Below are 17,844 nucleotides of genomic sequence, written 5' to 3' on the forward strand. Positions count from 1 at the left end.
CGCACTCAGGAGCTTGAGACAGAAGGATCACTGTGGGTTTGAGGACACCTTGTGCTACATAGTGAGTTCAAGGCCAGCCTGAACTATATAGCAAGACCCTACCTCAAACCCTCCAAAAACAAACTAAACTAGAGTAGTTCAAGAAGGTTTTGTTGATGTAATGACAGACATAACCCTGGGTAAAGAGGCAGTGGAAGAGAACAGCTAAGGTGAAGGGCCAGTTATTTCAGCATCTGTGCTTTTGCTGACCCTGCTCCGTAGGTATAATGGCAAACAAACCTCCAGGGCCAGAGAAGGCACAGGTCGTGGACAGAGCCTTGAAAAAAATCAGAGAACCAGAGACTTAGGATTTGTGGGTGAGGGTTTGTTTAGCTTAAGGATGACATCATTACTTTGTCAGGGCAGTACCTAGGAGTTATTCAAGGAATGAGATAAATTAAGTCACCTAATCCAAGCCTGAGGGAGGGAGTGCTCAGCCAGAGGGGTGCTCGGGGATATGAGAATGAGAAAGTTGAGAAGAGAAGAATAATCTGGAGCTGATTAACTGGAACTTGAGGATGTATTGAATGAATGGCCCAATTGAGAAAGAGCAAAGGTGAGTAAAGTGTCGGGAATGCATTGTTACAGCATTGCTAGCATCCGTGAAGAGGAACTGGACGTCAGATGCGTCGCTCAAATGTGAAAACTGAAGCCAAACAGTGTCTGTGTCCTCTGAGGATAAGTATTTATTACATATTTATTTCCTTTTTATAAATGAGAAAAATGCATCAAAATTCAGGTTTTCATTTGGATTTAATGGGTTGCCCTCCATTTTGTTTTTCACACCTTTAACATTTTTCATTTATTTCTTCTCTACTCCCAGATTCTTTCTTTTAAAAGTCATTTTGATGGATTTCGTGGACCCCTATAGAATCTCCCCATATTGAATGTTCTTCAGTAGTTGGGTGCCTAAATGTTTCTATCTACCTGTCATTTTCTACCCCTCTTCTTTTGTTTGTTTCTTGGTACAGGAATCGAACGCAGGACCTTGCGTTTGCCAGGCAGGTGCTTGTGCCACTGAGCTATATCCCCGGCCCCCCTCTTGTTTTGTTACTATCACACCACATAAAGAACCCCAAACCCATCCTTACATGTTTTGGTGGGGCTACCAAACTGGCCCACAGACTTTCTAGCCATAATAATTGGGCAAATGGGTGATTCCTGACTTCAAGTGTGCTGGCCGGCATCTCTGACTCAGAATTAGAACCTTGAATGGGGAGACCACAAGACCTACCAGCAGGTAGCGCTGACTCATAAGACAGAGGTGTTCTAGAAACTGCACAATGAAAACTAGTTTTGTCCTGATGTCTGACCTCCCAAAACCTGGAGTATTCAGGTCTCCCTTTGACCCTACTAGCTCCTCTGTGTTTCTTTAACAAACTTCCCAAACTTCTTTTCAAAAGCTGGTTTTTCTTGCTAACAAAGAAAGGATTGAATGGACTTGTATCCATTATATCTTACTGCTTCCCTTTCTATTTTTATTTACTTTTGCTACCGCTCAGGTATTTTTGCATACAAATATGACTTCTGCTGAAATATGACTTCTGGTCTTTCTTGAAAAGAATAGGAAGAGTAGTTCTCTTTATTGTTAAAACGTCACTAGTTCATTCTCATAGCAGTGGCTGTATCTTGGTGATAATTCTAACCTACTTTCCCCTCCCACTATTGTATTCAATGCTAACAGTGACAAATGCCGAAGCAGGTAACCTCACTTGAGGAAGTGTTGGTGGGAAACGTGTTTGGACCTTTTTCATTTGTCGCGCATGTTCCAGCAATGCTGTTTTCATAGATTTTTGTTGTTAATGATAACTAGTTTACTTTTTTCTACCCAGTATGAATCTTTTTCAGTTTATAAGCTTGGTTTAGTGTAAAATCGTTTGTCTTTGATGATTTACATTAATAGATATGATTCTGATTATAACTGAGGTCTCTTCTTATAGCTGATTCTTTTTTTCTTTGAGACAAGGTCTCACTGTGTAGCCCAGGCTGGCAGTGATCCTATTGCCTCAGCCTCCCAAGAGCTGGGATTACAGGTGTTCTCTACCATGCCCAGCTCTTACAATTAATTTTAAATATAAAGTACATTTTTCTCATATGTACTTCATTTGGGTGGATTATATTCAGAGCTGCATCCAAATGTGGTCTGATATTGGAACTTTCATGCCCTGCCTCTTTCCTGAAAGGGCATGGTTTTCAGTGGCAGAAGGGAATTAGGGGGAAAATGTCTAAATCTTTCTACAGAACATTCTAGAACTGGCATGTCAGCAGCGTTATCAGGTTCTTATAACCCTGACTTTCCTTTAACCAGTGCTGGGTAGTTCTACAGCAATTTGTTTTTAATCCAGAAAGACAATATTCTTAGCATTGTTTTGTGGTTTAAAGTTATTCAACACTTCAAATAACACTCATATGAAATATCTTGTAACCTGTCTGAATTCCTAAGTATGTAACTCTAAGATACTAGATTTAGTAGACAGTTGATTTTGGTCTGTACTTTTACACTGTGCACATGAATTAGCTTTTTCGGTTGGTCAGTTGGTTGTTTGGTTTCTTTAAAAGTAACAGCTTTGGTTAAAATTTTAACCTTTCAACCTTTGGGGGACAATTGGGAAAATCTGATACTATTATTTTTTATCTATGGTGGTGGTGTTAGAATCAAAGGAGATTATACATGAAAAGAGAGTAAGTCCATACTATTAAAAAAGAAGCACTAGAAAATCAGCGAGAATCACCACTGCCAAAGATCATTGACTCCAAACACTGGCCTCAAAGCTCCCTTGTTTCCATTCACACCTTAGAAAATGTCTGATGCCCAAGCTTCAAATGTTAGACCCACCCTTGGCATCAACAAATTTTGGTGAACTCCTAAGACTACCCATTTGTTTTTCTTCGTTCCCCTCCCTGCCCGCTTCCTTCTTTCCTGTCTTGTCAGAAATGTGCAGTGTTCAGTCCCTTATTGCAGTGACCCAAACAGCTCAGTACAGCTGTTTGTATTTGCCCTGCAGAGGGCCAGCTAGAGCCATGTGACTAAGAAAGCCAGCCGGGGGCAGTCTTTTCACCTACAGATGTTTTAATGTGCTTAACATTATCCAATACTAGCAACTGAGATGGTCTAAATACCACAGCAGGGTCTGATTAGCTTTTTCAGATCACTGCCTTTATTTGCTGTTTGCAAAAAAGCTTAATCCACTGCTATAGATCAGGCTTCCTGCTGAGCTGTTGGGTAGTATTCGCGAATTCTTTGTGTTCACCGTGGCAGGGTGAGAAGATTCCTCCTCCTCCTGCATTAAAGCTATAAGGTAGTAACTGTAGTAGTAGCAAAGGATAAAGACAAGGAAGAAAATCCAGTGGAAAAGAGACCCTGTCTATTCATACTAAGTAGTTTCCTTTTTATGTAAAAAAAAAAAAAAAACGGTTTGAATACAAATCGTATATACTGCCCTTACTGTCTTCTCTAGTCAGTGTTCAGTTATTTAGTTTTGTTACGTTTTAGTTGAAACTACTTTGTATGCTGTTTTTCATTTTTATCCTGTGTAATCAAACTCAGTGTTACCGGAAGAATTACAGTGTATTATCCCTAGCAATGACCTTGTTCCTTTCAGAATTGATACCTGTTTTACTCATAAGATTTCAAAAAGAACTACTAGTACCACCACCAGAAGATAGGAAAGATCATAACTTGATTTCTGTGATTTTCATACGCCTGCCCAAAAAATGAGAATTTAAATTCTTTGTGATTCTCATTGTAATTTGCAATGCGCCAAAATTCCAGAGATGTTTTATGTTGATCTTCAGTGGGCTTATAAAATTAGACCATGGCTTTAACTTTCCAGTAACATTACCATAGTGCTTTGCAGAAAGAGTCATTCTTGCCTTAGAAATAAGTTTAACATTCAGAACCGAGTAATTACATTCAGTTAGAGTATTTTCACAGATTTTTAATTTTTCCAACATTTTTGGAACGGCATACTTCATTCTTTTGAAGAAAAATATCTGTAGACAAATGGTGATCTACAGTATCATACTTTATACTCTACTTTTTTCTGGAAACAGCACTCATTTTTGGGTTTTTAGTAGTCATAAAGAATTTTTTGGTAAGATAATTGAAAAATTTTCACCACGTAGAGTAGATCTTCATATTTTGTAAGCAGAAATGGTGTGATTTGTATTTGAGTGGGCACAAGGCTAGGACTTTACAAACAGTGTTACTTTTTTCCGGGTATTCACAAATGATTCTAATTGTGAGTTACTTCTCTAGTTGTATGTGAAAAAGGTCTAGATTATTGCGGGTGCTTTAAATTTTACATCTTCAGAGTTCACGATCATATAATGGAAAAGTTTGGGCTCTGCATAAGTCAGCCTGTGTCGGGAAAGAGCAGCTCGCTGCCTTCATTATTTGAATTTGCACAGGGATGAAAAGGGGATACTCGTGTGTGTTTTGTGTGTTCTGAGTCACACAAATAGCAGGACAGCTAAAGGTTCCCCTTTTCTCTAGTAGGGAAATATCCTCACAGTGCCTTATGGTGTTTACATTTTAATTGAATTTTTTCACAATCAGAAAGAAGCCACTCCAGATAAAATGTATACAGCTCTCAAAAGCAAGTAATCCACAGTATTATTAATGCTGTAATCTGAAACATAGAAATAAATCAGGGATGACAAATTTCTTCACTGAAGGGACTTATCTTTGTATATTTTTACCTTTCACAAAATGACAATATTGTTAGTGTTAATTTATTCTGAACTGAGATTTAAGTATTATAGCTTACACATTTTATGAAATAGAAGTACTTTTATCAGATGTTATATATTAAAACTTGATGTAAGATTTTGCTGTTATTTAATTATATGGCTAACTATTTGTATCCATAATAAAATAATTTTATTCTGCTATTTGGTATAAAGACGGGCTGTTCTTTTTTTGTTTTTTGTTTTTTGTTTTCCAGTACCGGGAATTGAACCCATGACCTTGCGCTTGCCAGGCAGGTGCTGTGCCGCTGAGCTAAATCCTCAGCCCCAAGATGGGCTGTGCTTATGATTTCAGATTGAAGTGGAGTAGTTGTGTTAAATGCCCAGGGTAGATGACTTTGGTACTGTCTTACTATACTTGCGATGAATTTGCTTTTTAAAACTAATTACATTTGTAAGCTCATAAATCTTTTATCTCTGCGATCTTATTTTTATTTTTTTAGTTTTATTGTTGTGTAACATATTGATAAATACTTAGTGTTTCCCCCTATTGCCATGGAAGTGGATTTACTACCACCTTCTACCTCACTTCACCAGTAACTCATTTATGTAAAGAAAGGGGATAGCTGCTGCAGTAAATGATTGCTACTTTGATATACCACACTTTCTTTCTTTCTGAAATAAAAAGGGAAAGCTAATGGGCTAGTGTACAGGCTCAACTTTTTGGAAACATGCAACTTTTACTACTTTAAAATATAATTGGTTTCTTTGTCTCATGCATTAAAAACAAGAGGAAAAGCTGAAGTCTGCCCAAGCCAGGTGTTCCTTGTTGGCAGCCTGCCCCCTAATGACTGTACTCTCATAGAGCAGCTGCCTACGAGTCAGCTTTGTATGGCCTATTGTTGCTGCACACCCCTCGTTAATACACATGCTGCCCGGGGCAGACCCGAGAATGACATCAACTTGCTTATCTTAGAAACCTCTGAACCTGACACAGGGTGCTGAGGTTGTCTTGCATCTGCCTGGCCAACTAATTGTGAGCTTCCTAGCCTATGATTGGCCAGTTATTCCACTCGGTAATAGGTTAAGCAAAGACATTGCCATTCCATCTGTTCAACCATTCATTGTTCTTCTTGCCTGCCTGGAAGTCTGCAGCTAAATTGTGTTAAGGAGTTACTGCTGAAGCTGCTACAGAAACCAATGTCTTTGTATTTTCCTTCTAACGTGAGTATCTGTGCTTAATGCCTTGAAAGTTAAACTTTGCTAAATAGAGTATTAATTTGAACTGAAAAAACTTAAAAGCCTACAAATTATTAAATAGTGCTAATATATGGCAATGCAATTCTTTCTGTAAAATACTATCTGTGAGGTGTATTTTTGTACTTTTTTATATTTTGGAATTTTGCGAATGATTACTTAAAGCTTCATGAATGTTTATAAGGCATTAAGCATGGCATATAACCATCTGAAGCTTAAAAGCAGCTTATAACGAAATTCTGATATTTTGATTTAGACTCTATCTTGTCAAATTTTGATGTTTCTTAAGATGTCACTGTCATATCTTAAGTGCTGTAAAATGATTTGATTGATTTTTTTTTTCCATGTGCTAAAAGTGTAGCTTGATGCTGGGCATGGTGGCACATACCTCATGTTCCAGCATTCGGGAGGCTGAGGCAGGAGGATTGCCATGAGTCTTAGGCCAAACTGGCCTACATAGTGAGTGCAAAGCCAGCCGGAACTGCATAGGTTGGCCCTATCCCGCCCCCCGCAAAAAAAAAAAAAAAAAAAAAAGAAAAGGAAATGAAAAAAAGTCTAGCTTGAGGATTGATAAAGGTAGATGTTTCAAACAGCTGTTTTTAAATATGATTATTAAGCATCCAGTTGCTTGGTCAGCAATTTCCTTATTCATGTAGTTTCTAATTTCTTCTCTCCTACTCTTGTCTCCTTGCATTAATTTCAGATATTAGCTTGAAAATGTCGTTCCAAGAACTGTTGCTTGCAAGAGCTCTATAATAGGAAAGGGAAGACAAAGACTTTCATCTATCAGTTGGGAGAGAAAGAAAGAGCATAAAGAGTTAAAAAGAGGTTTTTGTTTCTACCACATGCCCATTGTGTGAGCATATGCATAAGTCTATTGAAAGTTTTCAGGAGATGGGCAGGCCACCAGTTGCTGGTCTCCTGCAGTTCCAGGAGACATCTGTTGCCCCAGAGCTTTAACCAGTCTGTTCAAAGGGACATCCTTCCTTTGTTAGCGAGGGGGCTGCAGACAACAGCACTCACTCAAATACAATGGTAATTAAATACACAGAGACTACAGCAGTAGGTATTTATTACATATTCATTATATGATTTTCATTGTTCTCATAGTATTACTATTTGAATAACAACCAGAAGCCACTTTTATGGCATTGTAGCTTTACATTACAAACAAATAAATTGTCTTAACAAGTTTTATGGTCTAATATTCCTGATTAATAGGAGCCTCTTTAGATATTAGAGAAATCTTTTTTTTGCCTAGTTTGAGATGAAGAATTATCTGAGAATTTTCAGAAGACCTCTTTACTAAATGGAGGAATTCCAGCATGTGCAATACATTTCTAGTAAATTGCCACTATGTCATAAGTTTCCAGTCAACTATTACAAAGTTTTTTGGCATTTAAAAAAATGAATTACATTTCATTATCATTTACAGAATTAGTTTGATAATTTAGTTCAACAAATACTGTAAATTTTAGATAGCTTTTAACAAGAAACATTGAGTTTCCAGTGCAGTGTCTGGAATCTATAGATTTAAAATTGTTGAAATCTATTTTATATTATTGTGGGTTTTGCCCAAGACCTTTTGTGTTCAAGAATACATGTAAAGGCCAATTATGAAGGATCCCTGATAGAAGGAGTAAAAGGCCGTATTTCTTGGAGTTGTGTGATAACTATGGGAGTATACACTGACCTACTTTTCATGTGAAACTTCACTGTGGTGGTTTTTTTATGAAGTGAGGGTACTGACTTTTATCAGTTAATTATTTATTTGATTAAGGTGATTTATTTAAGTGTGCATTTGAGTAAATTCAAAACTTAAAAGCCTAAGCCATGCATGATTTAGAAATTAAAAGAACTTTGTACCCTACGTATAATAGGTACAAACATTGTTTTTTGTGATGTTATGGGAGGGTTTTTTCTTTTTCAGAGTTGTATTGGTTATTTTGAAGGTACTAAATAAAAATAAAGATCATATGCCCTTCTTTATTCTAAAGTTTCTTGTAATAATTCCTTATGTTTTTTACATTCAGTTACATTAACAAATACTGTAGCCTATGAATGTACTTGTACTTGTTTTTAAAACTTTGAATTAGTGTTTAATTATTGAATGATTTTTTAAAAAAAAAATTGCCAAATTCTGAATCATTTTTAAGTGCATTGAAAATCAGGGCAACCTTTTACTAATTATAAGTTGATATGGAAGCATCCTAGAGATAAAAACTTTAAAAACTAAATCTTTGCTATTTGGGTCAATACAAATTAGGTTATTTCAAATTTATGTGATCCTATATATGTGAGATACATATATTTATTAGAGAGATAGACAGATGGAGAGATAGAGAGATAGATAGATAGATAGATAGATACCTGCCTAGAGAGTGAACTCATTTTTTTCTTATTTGTACTGCTTGTTTTACAGGTGGTAAAAGTCATTTAACTGCTTGTTTAGTACAAGATAAGATTAGATAACTTTCTCTGAGCTAACCAGTGAAAAGAGGCCTGTCAGTGTGAGAAAATTCAACCAGAATATTTTAAAATGAAAGTTATATTACCTAATAAAATTGTGTTAATCTGAAAAAATAGGCCAACTTAACATTTATTTTTAGCATTAAATGTCAGCTTGTTATAAAAAATTTATTAAATATTAGGTACAAATTACATGAATTATTACAAGTTAAAAGTATCTGATGGTCACTAACAGTATTTGTATACAAGATAGTCTTGGTATTTACTATTACAAAAACAACCAATGATAATCCAGTTTTCTCACTATTTTCTAGACATATAACAAGTATATAGTAGAGGAGATTTAGGTAATACCATTGGTATCTTAAAATACTAGCTTGGTGTTGAAACAGAAAGATTGAAATACTTCTTTCCTGTGGTTAATTTTCCATTTAAAAACTTTACAGTGTCTGGTCTTATTTCTTTGAAATATGGAAAATTAAGAAAATTCACTTATCTTTTCAACAGAACATTTCATTCTAACATCCCTTACTGACTGTATTCTTCATAAGTATTCATCTTGTCTGATACATTCTCCCCCCACAAAAGAACACACTATGGCTCAATATTAAAATAATATTTCCTAGTTCAATTCAGGGAGTTGGTCAGCAAGTCATTATCTTGGAGAATTATCTCACAACAGCACTTATGCAAAACCCAAACTTTTCAGGGGAGATCAGAAATGTTGCCCATTAAATGCACTTCCTGCAGTCAGAGCAGATTGTGGGGTTTGCAGAACAATGATGTCGGAGCTTCCAGATTGGTTTGGCAGCTGCATTGTTCTCAGAGGGTAAACCAGACGCACTTAAGTCCCAGTCTCTTTTATAGGCTTTTGTTCATACCAAATTATTCTTTCACTGTGCTAGCATTCATGATGGCATGTTAAAGGAGTGCAGCTTAGCAACCAGCTTCTGGTTGCCAGGCAGCTCAGCTTCCAATAGATTTTCCTTGTTTAAGATACTTTCAGTGGGAGCTCTACGAAGGCCACAGTGTAGGTTTTTCTTTTAACTGTATCCTTTTATTAGGATGCTGTTGTGAGTTGTTACTTGCATTATGGTGTTAGTATATTACAGTAGTTAATAAATCAGAGGGTGTAAGGATTTGCTTTCAAAATCCTTTTCTTAATTCTAAATAATTGGACTCACACATATCCATATTAATAGAAAAAACTGAAATGGTTGCAGCTTCATAATGGAGCAGATGTATACTTTAAGGGATATTTCCTTTTATCCGCAAAACAACCAGGAACTAGGAAAGTTGGATGTTTCTCTAAAACTAAGGAATGCTTTAATAAAGAAAATGATATTAAAGCTAATTCACCTTCTGAGAGAATAAACCGTGAAGAGACTTCTATACAAGTGAGTAGTTCTTCTACACGAGGGAATTTTGAATGCACTACTAAAGAGTCCATGTTATTGTCTCTAGTATTTCCCATAGTTAGTCAAATTTATTCATTATGTAGAAATACTTGACTCGCTAATAAGCAGATGAGTATGCTTTCAAATTTGTGACTTTTCAGAAAATCACTTAATATTTTCTTTTAACATTTGTATAATACCTCTTTTCTAGTGTATGCGTTATGTTAAAATGTTTCAGAATAAAGTATTTTTCCCAGTTTTCATAAGTCATTTTAATATGTGCTTTGTAACGGTCTCAAATTCTGCTGCCGCTGGCTTCCTACTGTTCCACCAGAGCAGAACGCCGGAGTCCTCTAAATCACTGAACCACTGGTGCTTGTATCATCCTTGGAATGAAGCACATGAAAAAATAACTTTAAAACAGTTATTTCTAATAGGCATGAAGGGAACAATAGTAAAACAGCTGAAACATTTTAAACAGTAAAAATGATCCTATAGGGGAAAAATAGGAAAAAAGATAAATTTTGATGAAATACAGATTAACTGTTATTAACTAGATGTAATACAGAAGTATTTACATTCATAAAACTCAAGCAGCTGAGATAACAATTTAATTCACTTAATTATTACTGCTAATTTTATGTGAAATATTCAATTTCTTTCTATATATGCACATAAGTTTAGAGAAACTTTTCCCCTGGGATGAAATAGACTGTACTGTCCCTGCCATTTAATAAGGATAGCATAATATTAGACATTATATTCAGTTACTGTATGCAGCATTAGTAAAATCATAATTATTAGACCAAAACTATATTCATTTCTGGGATACAATAAACTTTATAATTACTTAGTTACTTGTTGGCCATTTTGGAATATATATTTTTCAGTATCTAAATAGTTTTGAAAGTAATTTAGATTGTTAAGATTTATCAATTAATTTTTCTATGTGATTTTCTTTTTGTTTTTATAGTCTTTTTTATTATTTAAGTTTGCTAGTACATGTGTGTAGTATATAATGTTTGTATTCCTTGTGGGCAGTTGGTATATGTACATAACACATGTTAATTCATTTTTTTGTCCCCTTTCCCTTCCCTTTAAAAGAATTTTTGGAGACTTTTATGTATTCTTTTAAACAAAATGTATATAACCTGTCATGATGTATCCAAAACATGCTTTTATAAAATATAATGCTTCATGTGTCATTCTAGATATGTACGTGCAAAATCTCTTCCATCAAGGTTAAGCAGTAGTATGACATAGTGGAGCAGGGATGGATTTCTGAGTGAGACAAAATCTAAGTAAAAAAATCCAGTTTCACTACTTACTAACTTGATCGTCTTGAAAGAATGAGGTACATGGCCTTTCGAGTTTGTAACTCCCATCCAAGTACTAACCAGGCCCGACCCTGCTTAGCTTCCGAGATCGGACGAGACCGGGCGCGTTCATGGTGGTATGGCCGTAGACTCTAGTTTGTAACGTCTTCATTTGAAAAAAAAAAAATCACAATATGGTTTTGGCTAGTGATAAGTGGATAGAAACAAAAATACGCACGAGGTATTCCCTGGTTTGGCAGCTTTCTTCTGATTTATCCACTGAGACAAATCAAACATAAATATGAAATTTTAAATATTTCACATTTTTCTCTAGGAATACGGGGTACTTTGCATTCAGGAGTACAGAAAGAACAGCAAAGTGGAGTCAAGTACATGTAACAGCTTCATGGGCTTAAAGGACCACCTGGGGCATGACCTCGGCCACCTTTACGTGGAGAGCACCGACCCACAACTAAGTGCAGCTGCTCCTTGGCCAATGGTAGAAAAATCAGCAATGGATACGGCTCATGCCAGGAAGGAGGAAAAGGAGGTGTCCGAAGAGAATGTGAGCTCTGGTGATTCGGAAGAAAGCACAAATTCTGATCATGAGGCAGAACAATTGAGTAGCATCTCAGGAGAGCCGTGCTTAGTAACCAAGACTCACAGACAATTATGTAGGTCTCCCTGCTTAGAGCCTCACCTACTCAAATGTAATGAAATTTTGCAAGACATTAAACCTGAAGAGTCCCAGATGCCGTCAAAGGAAGTCAAGAAACCCCCTGACGTGGTGCGAGAATACCAAACAAAACTGGAGTTTGCACTGAAGTTAGGTTATTCGGAAGAACAAGTTCAGCTTGTGTTAAACAAACTTGGTACCGATGCTTTAATCAATGATATTTTGGGAGAACTTGTCAAACTTGGAAATAAAACTGAAGCTGATCAAACAGTTAATACCATTAGCAGTATAATGCGGGAAGCATCTTCTCTGGAATCTCAGAGATCTGAATCTCCAATGCAAGAGATCATGACCGATGATGGTGAAAATCTGAGACCAGTAGTCATTGACGGCAGCAATGTGGCCATGAGGTAAGTAAAAAAATCTTCACTGAAAATTATTACTCAAGTCTTTAAAAACTATTTCTAATTCTGACTGTTTACCTCATCAGCATCATTACAGTCAACTTTACTCTGCATCCCAACGTTGGCTTTAGTAAACATTATTTTTCCGTCTTTTCAGCTATCTGTATATTCATGCCTGACACCCTTTTCTCAGATACCTCCTTTTTCCTCATGTGACTAAATTACTATAGCATAAAAATTAGCGTGATAGTATTTGATGAGTGATACTCAGTGATTTGGAATCTAATCAAATAGTTTATTTCCACATGAAGTTGAATAACCTTAAAAAAAACTGTTAATTCTTCTAGAAAGCAAACTATTTTATTGATTTGGGAACAAATCTAAGCCATAGTTGTAAGGTTTTTTTTATTCCAGTCATAAAATGCAATTAAAAATAATTTTTTAGCAACTGAGGAAAAAAGAAACAAAGGCAAATCTTCTGATGAAATTTTTAGTGCATTTGATGACTCAGAATTCAAAGCACATCTGAATAGTTAATTTGGGAATAAAAAGGTACATGAAGACTCAAGTTTTCTGGAGAGCTGGAGTTGCATATTGTTTCTCAAAAAGTCATTGGAAGATCTCTAACCAAGAGAACTTACTGAACACAGATTTTTTAGCTGTGCTGATCTGTGGAATACAGTGCACAAGACATCTCATTTTACTTCCTAGTACCTATATTAAAAAGTAAAAAGAAATAGGTAAAATTGACATGAATAATACATTTTATTTAGACCAATATAGCTAAAATATCATTCTAGTAAATCATCAATTTTAAAAATCACTAATGAATTATTGGGCGTTATTCTTCTAATAGTCTCTGAGATCTGGTGTGTGTCTTACATTTATAGTGTTGCCCTACACAGACCTAACAGGTCAAGTAAAAGTGGAGCCCAGGCATTCATTTTTAAGAAGTTGACCTTCTGATAATGATGTGTATTGAAATTTGAGAACTGCTGTCTTCAGTCGGTGATAACAAGTTCTTACACCCAAAATATGATGTGGATCAGTGTGTAATTGTCCAGATAGCCTTTCTAGATGGAGGCAATATTATCTTTTTTCTTATAAACAACTTAGACTTACATGGTTCATATTACTCACCAAGGTTAAACATATTCAAGCTCAAGTACCGCATGTCTGAGATCAAAGCCTACACTCTTATTATATAATAAAAAAGAAAAAACGAGATTGCCATGGTTCGGGCCAGATCTGACCAGACCTTGAGTACTAAACCAGAGAATTTAAATTTGGCTTTGCAACCCAAGGGTAATTAGGTTTTGAGGAGGAGTGTCAGGAGTAGAAGTGTGCCTCATATGATAATGTGGCAGTGATATGTAGAGGTAGGAGATAATTTGGGTGCAAGCAGCCCTTTTTAATCAAGTAAGGAGAGTCTTAACAACTGTTATAGACATATGAAGAATACTGTACACGTGGTGTTGAGAGGTTGTCCAGTAAGATAACCTCTCTGTTGTTTGATTTTTCCCAAACTTGGCGAGAGAATGATTTTCTCCTTGCAGTAATCCATATAACACTGAACAGTTGCCTTACTGACGATGTGTAAGCCCAAAAGCTATAAAATTGGGAAAGCAGAATAGTGAAGGAAGGTTATAGAGATTCTTAAAGAATACAGTTCCTACTGGGGATATAGCTCAGCGGCACAAGTGCCTGCCTGGCAAGCACAAGGTCCTGAGTTCGACCCCTGGTACCCACCCCAAAAAAAGAATACAGTTCCTACAGCCATGGTTATATGTCAGACTTACCATCAGAGTTCTTAAAAATACACCTTCCAGCCTTCTACCCTTAAAGTGTCTGATTCAGTGGGACTGTAGTTGAGCTGAAATAATGACATATTTTTTTAAAATGCCACAGTTATTTCTGATGGATAGCCAGTGTTGAGAACCATTTCACACTAAAAGTACTGTAGTATCTGTAAGTCAGAAGGTAAAAGAAAGTGAGACCTAGGGAAATAATAGTAAATAGCACTAGTGTCAGAAAAAATAATGCTAGAAAAACCAAGAGATATGGAAATGTCATCAAAAGGAAAGAGAGCGTTGTATTAAAAAAAAATGATCAGAAGGCACAATATACAAGAAGTCATTGTTTTTAAGAACGTCATAGGTATTAAAGATAGAAGCTCAGTTGCTAAATGTTCAGAATTGAAAGATCAGATCTACAGACTATTATTCTAAAAGGTGGGGAGAGGATGGGAAGGGTGAAGGAAGGAGAATTGGGAAACGATTTTGGTTTTGTTTCTAAAACTGAAAGTCAACTGAGAGGACGGGTGAGGAGAAGAAGGGCGCAGCCCCGTGAGACAAGTTTGATTTTCAAAGCAGTATTGTGAAGGAGGAGACAAACACAAAATTTGAAATGGGGGGAGGTATGCTTTTGGATGAACAGAAACAAGACCTTTAAGAAGGAAAAAAGCATGAGATTTACAAAAAGTGAATTTTAAAGATGGATGTCATTTAGATAAATGATGTCACATTTGCACCAGCCTCCTAAACTCATGTAATTCAAACCTAGTACCCAAAAGAAAGATCTAGATAACTGAAAATTCACACAGAGCTCTGAACTTCACTTGTCTGGCAAGGTGAGAATTATTTACAGGAGATCTGTAATACAAAAAGGCAGGTGGCGTCATGAAAGCATTTTGAACAATTCTTACATAACAGACCTCTTCCCATACATAAGCTTAGCACCGTTCTGTGCCCCTGGCAATAAAAAATAGGACTGTGCAGATTGATTTCTTCTCTACATCTAATAGTTTGGCCTGACACTTAAACTGAAGTGCTTTAAGCGTTTTAGGAGGGAACAAGTTGACAAGAAATTTTTATTATGGCAGCATTAAACTGTCAGTCTCAATAAAATGTACCATGGCCATAATTTTGAAAGCACCAAACTCATGAAAATTTATAGTGAACTTTTACATTCTACTACTTGTAGGTTCTACCTAAAGTAACAAAGTTACTTAAAAAAAAATGTACTTCAGGTCCCAAATCCTAATACAACAAAAATACAGAGATTCATAAATATACTTTTGTAATTAATTTCCCATTCATGTCAAGTTTAGCAAGCCTGTTATCTGTAATAAATGTACACATACAGTATAGTGATTATATATGGTAAGTAAAGGTTTAGAATAAGGTACCATTCTATTTCCTTTATCGCCCAGATTCTCTGTATAAGAGAATGTATTTTCATGTAAGTGTCGTACATACAACTGATAAAAATGAATCTTTACATGTGAAATAAATGTAGGAAAGCAATAGCTTTTTAAAATATATTTAATTCTCTGCGTGCTACTTCTGTGATTGTTATCAAGTTGTTTAAATTCTCCAGCCTACAAAAAGAGAAATTCTCACTCTACAGGCTCATTACAATTAGAGAGAGCATATACCACACGCTTGGCATGTATAGGCATAGCAATTTAACAGTCCCTCATATCCTTATGAATAAATTTCATAGAGCATACTTGGCCTTTTAAAGCTGAGAGGACTCCAAAATTGTCCCAGAATATGTACACACAGCATAGGTCTCAAAGTTGCAGTGATCCTGTGTTGCCTTGAGTAATATTTTCTTCTTTGGATTCATTAGCTTCTTTTTGTTTATGTACCACATTGATAGGCATCAAGTAAGTTTACTAAATAAGCAATTTACTAAAAATATGAGACAAATATTGGAACTTGATCTAACACAGTTGTGATAGCTTGTTTACTGCGAGGTATAAGATCAATAAGGACATAAGTGTACAAAACTAGAAGAGTAAGTTTAATGAAAGCCTAAATTTGCATATAAATTATGCAATTTAAGAAGTATTTGGTTTTGAAATGTAGCACAGAACAGAATTTATATTTAGTGGAGCTAGACCAATATTTTCTGACAAAAGGCTACAACTACTTTGAATTCTAAAACTCCTCAGTAATTTAGCAAATAGACCATTCAACAAATAGACTCTCTTCCTTACAGCAAATAGTCCTCCTTCCTTAATAGGGCAAATACTTCTTAGTGTAGCTATGCCAGGAAATTGATACTCCTGCTAGAGACATGGAAAAAAATATGATTGATATTTATCATATTGCTAAAATGAAAGTCTTTATTATTTCTGTCAAGTAACTTCATCATTCTTCAAAATCTGTGATTCCATTAAACTTGGGATAGGTCAGCATGAGAATAGAGAATGAGTCTGCATCTACATATGTCCCCATTATGTTAAATGCATAGTTTTCCTTAAGTGGCTAGTCAAATGGTGCACACCTGTAATCCCAGCACTCAGGAGACTGAGGCAGGAGGATTGCCACAAATTCAAGGGCAGCCTGGACTACATAGTTAGTTTAAGCCTAGCCTGAACTACATGCAAGACCCTGTCTTAACTAAAAGATATATATATGTATGTATGTATGTATGTATATATATATATATATATATATATATATATTTCCTTATACTATCATATATTTCCTTAAACTAATCCAGCGCTTTTTTTTTTTTAGGTTTTCCAGTGGTTTTATGTTTAGATACTTATTATATCATTAAGAAAGTACAAATTTGGGCTGGGGGTGTAGCTCAGTGTAGAGCCCGTGCTTCACATGTGTGAGGCCCTGGGTTCAGTCCCCAGTACTACAAAAGAAAGAGTGTGGAGAGAGGGAAAAGGAAGAAAGAAAGGAGGAGGGGTGGAAGGAGGAATAAATAAAGGGAGGGAATGAAGATCTTGTGAGGCGTGAGGAATGAGAATATAGATCGATGCTAGTGTCCTTTGATTCCTAAAAGTATTTGATGTCTTCAGTATGCATCCATGACCTAGGAGTCTGACTTTATTAAAATTAACTAAAATTTCACATTCTACCTCAGTTCCTTCCAGAGTTCATGTAAAATAAGAATGGGAAGTAGAAAGAAAAAACCCAGAGCTTTATCACTGCCTCGCCATGACGTTGTAGCACAAACTGAGTGCCGGAATGGAAGTTAGGCACCCCAGTCTTCTCTTTTTCATATGTCCGAACTATTTCAACTCTTCCTCCATCAGTCCAAGTTTTCTGTCTCGGTCAGTGAGCCCAGGTTTCTGGAGTTGTAGTACATCTCCTGACTAGTTGGTAGGCTTTCTAGGTGCGTGTTAGTACAAAGTATTATGGTAAGTATTTTGTCTGCTAATAATCCCATATGCATTACTTTTAGACAATAGAATCTGTTTATGAATTACCTATTAGCGATAGAGAAACAGCAGAAGAATTTAATTAAGGAAGATAGCACAGTGCAGTTGGGCTTTAGGAAAGATCGGTCTGTAGAGAAGTTTAGAGAGTAGAGTTGGGCACTAAGGTTGGAAACAAGGAAACCTTGCTTGAAAATATATGCAAAGATGAGACTGTGGAAAATTCCTGGAAAAAGATGACTGGGAATGTCACTCCTTTGGGTGTATCAATTAGATGGCACAGAACTTACCATTTGCCTGATAGTTTATACTCTGTCTACGCTCCCCCAAAAACTGATGCTAGAATGCAAGTGAAGATGAACTGGGATATAGACGAGCTCTCTAAGTGAATCATTAGAGTAATTTTCTAAAACTC

The 17,844-nt window shown here is 36.0% G+C and overlaps 1 protein-coding gene across 3 annotated transcripts in view; it reads left to right on the forward strand.

The window, feature by feature from the left end:
• The window catches only part of Zc3h12c (zinc finger CCCH-type containing 12C), a 71,080-nt gene that overhangs the window by 27,152 nt on the left and 26,084 nt on the right, over positions 1-17,844 (forward strand). For 2 of the 3 annotated variants that reach the window (XM_013511233.1, XM_013511234.1), the window contains exon 2: positions 11,502-12,253. In XM_013511233.1, coding sequence (XP_013366687.1) covers positions 11,502-12,253 — 752 coding nt within the window. Of the gene's footprint in view, positions 1-11,187; positions 11,206-11,501; positions 12,254-17,844 lie in introns of those variants that run through there. The other variant, XM_013511235.1, reaches the window with a different exon arrangement.

Source organism: Chinchilla lanigera, unplaced genomic scaffold (assembly GCF_000276665.1).
Source record: "Chinchilla lanigera isolate Chin_1 unplaced genomic scaffold, ChiLan1.0 scaffold00011, whole genome shotgun sequence".
Taxonomy (NCBI): Eukaryota; Metazoa; Chordata; class Mammalia; order Rodentia; family Chinchillidae; genus Chinchilla; species Chinchilla lanigera.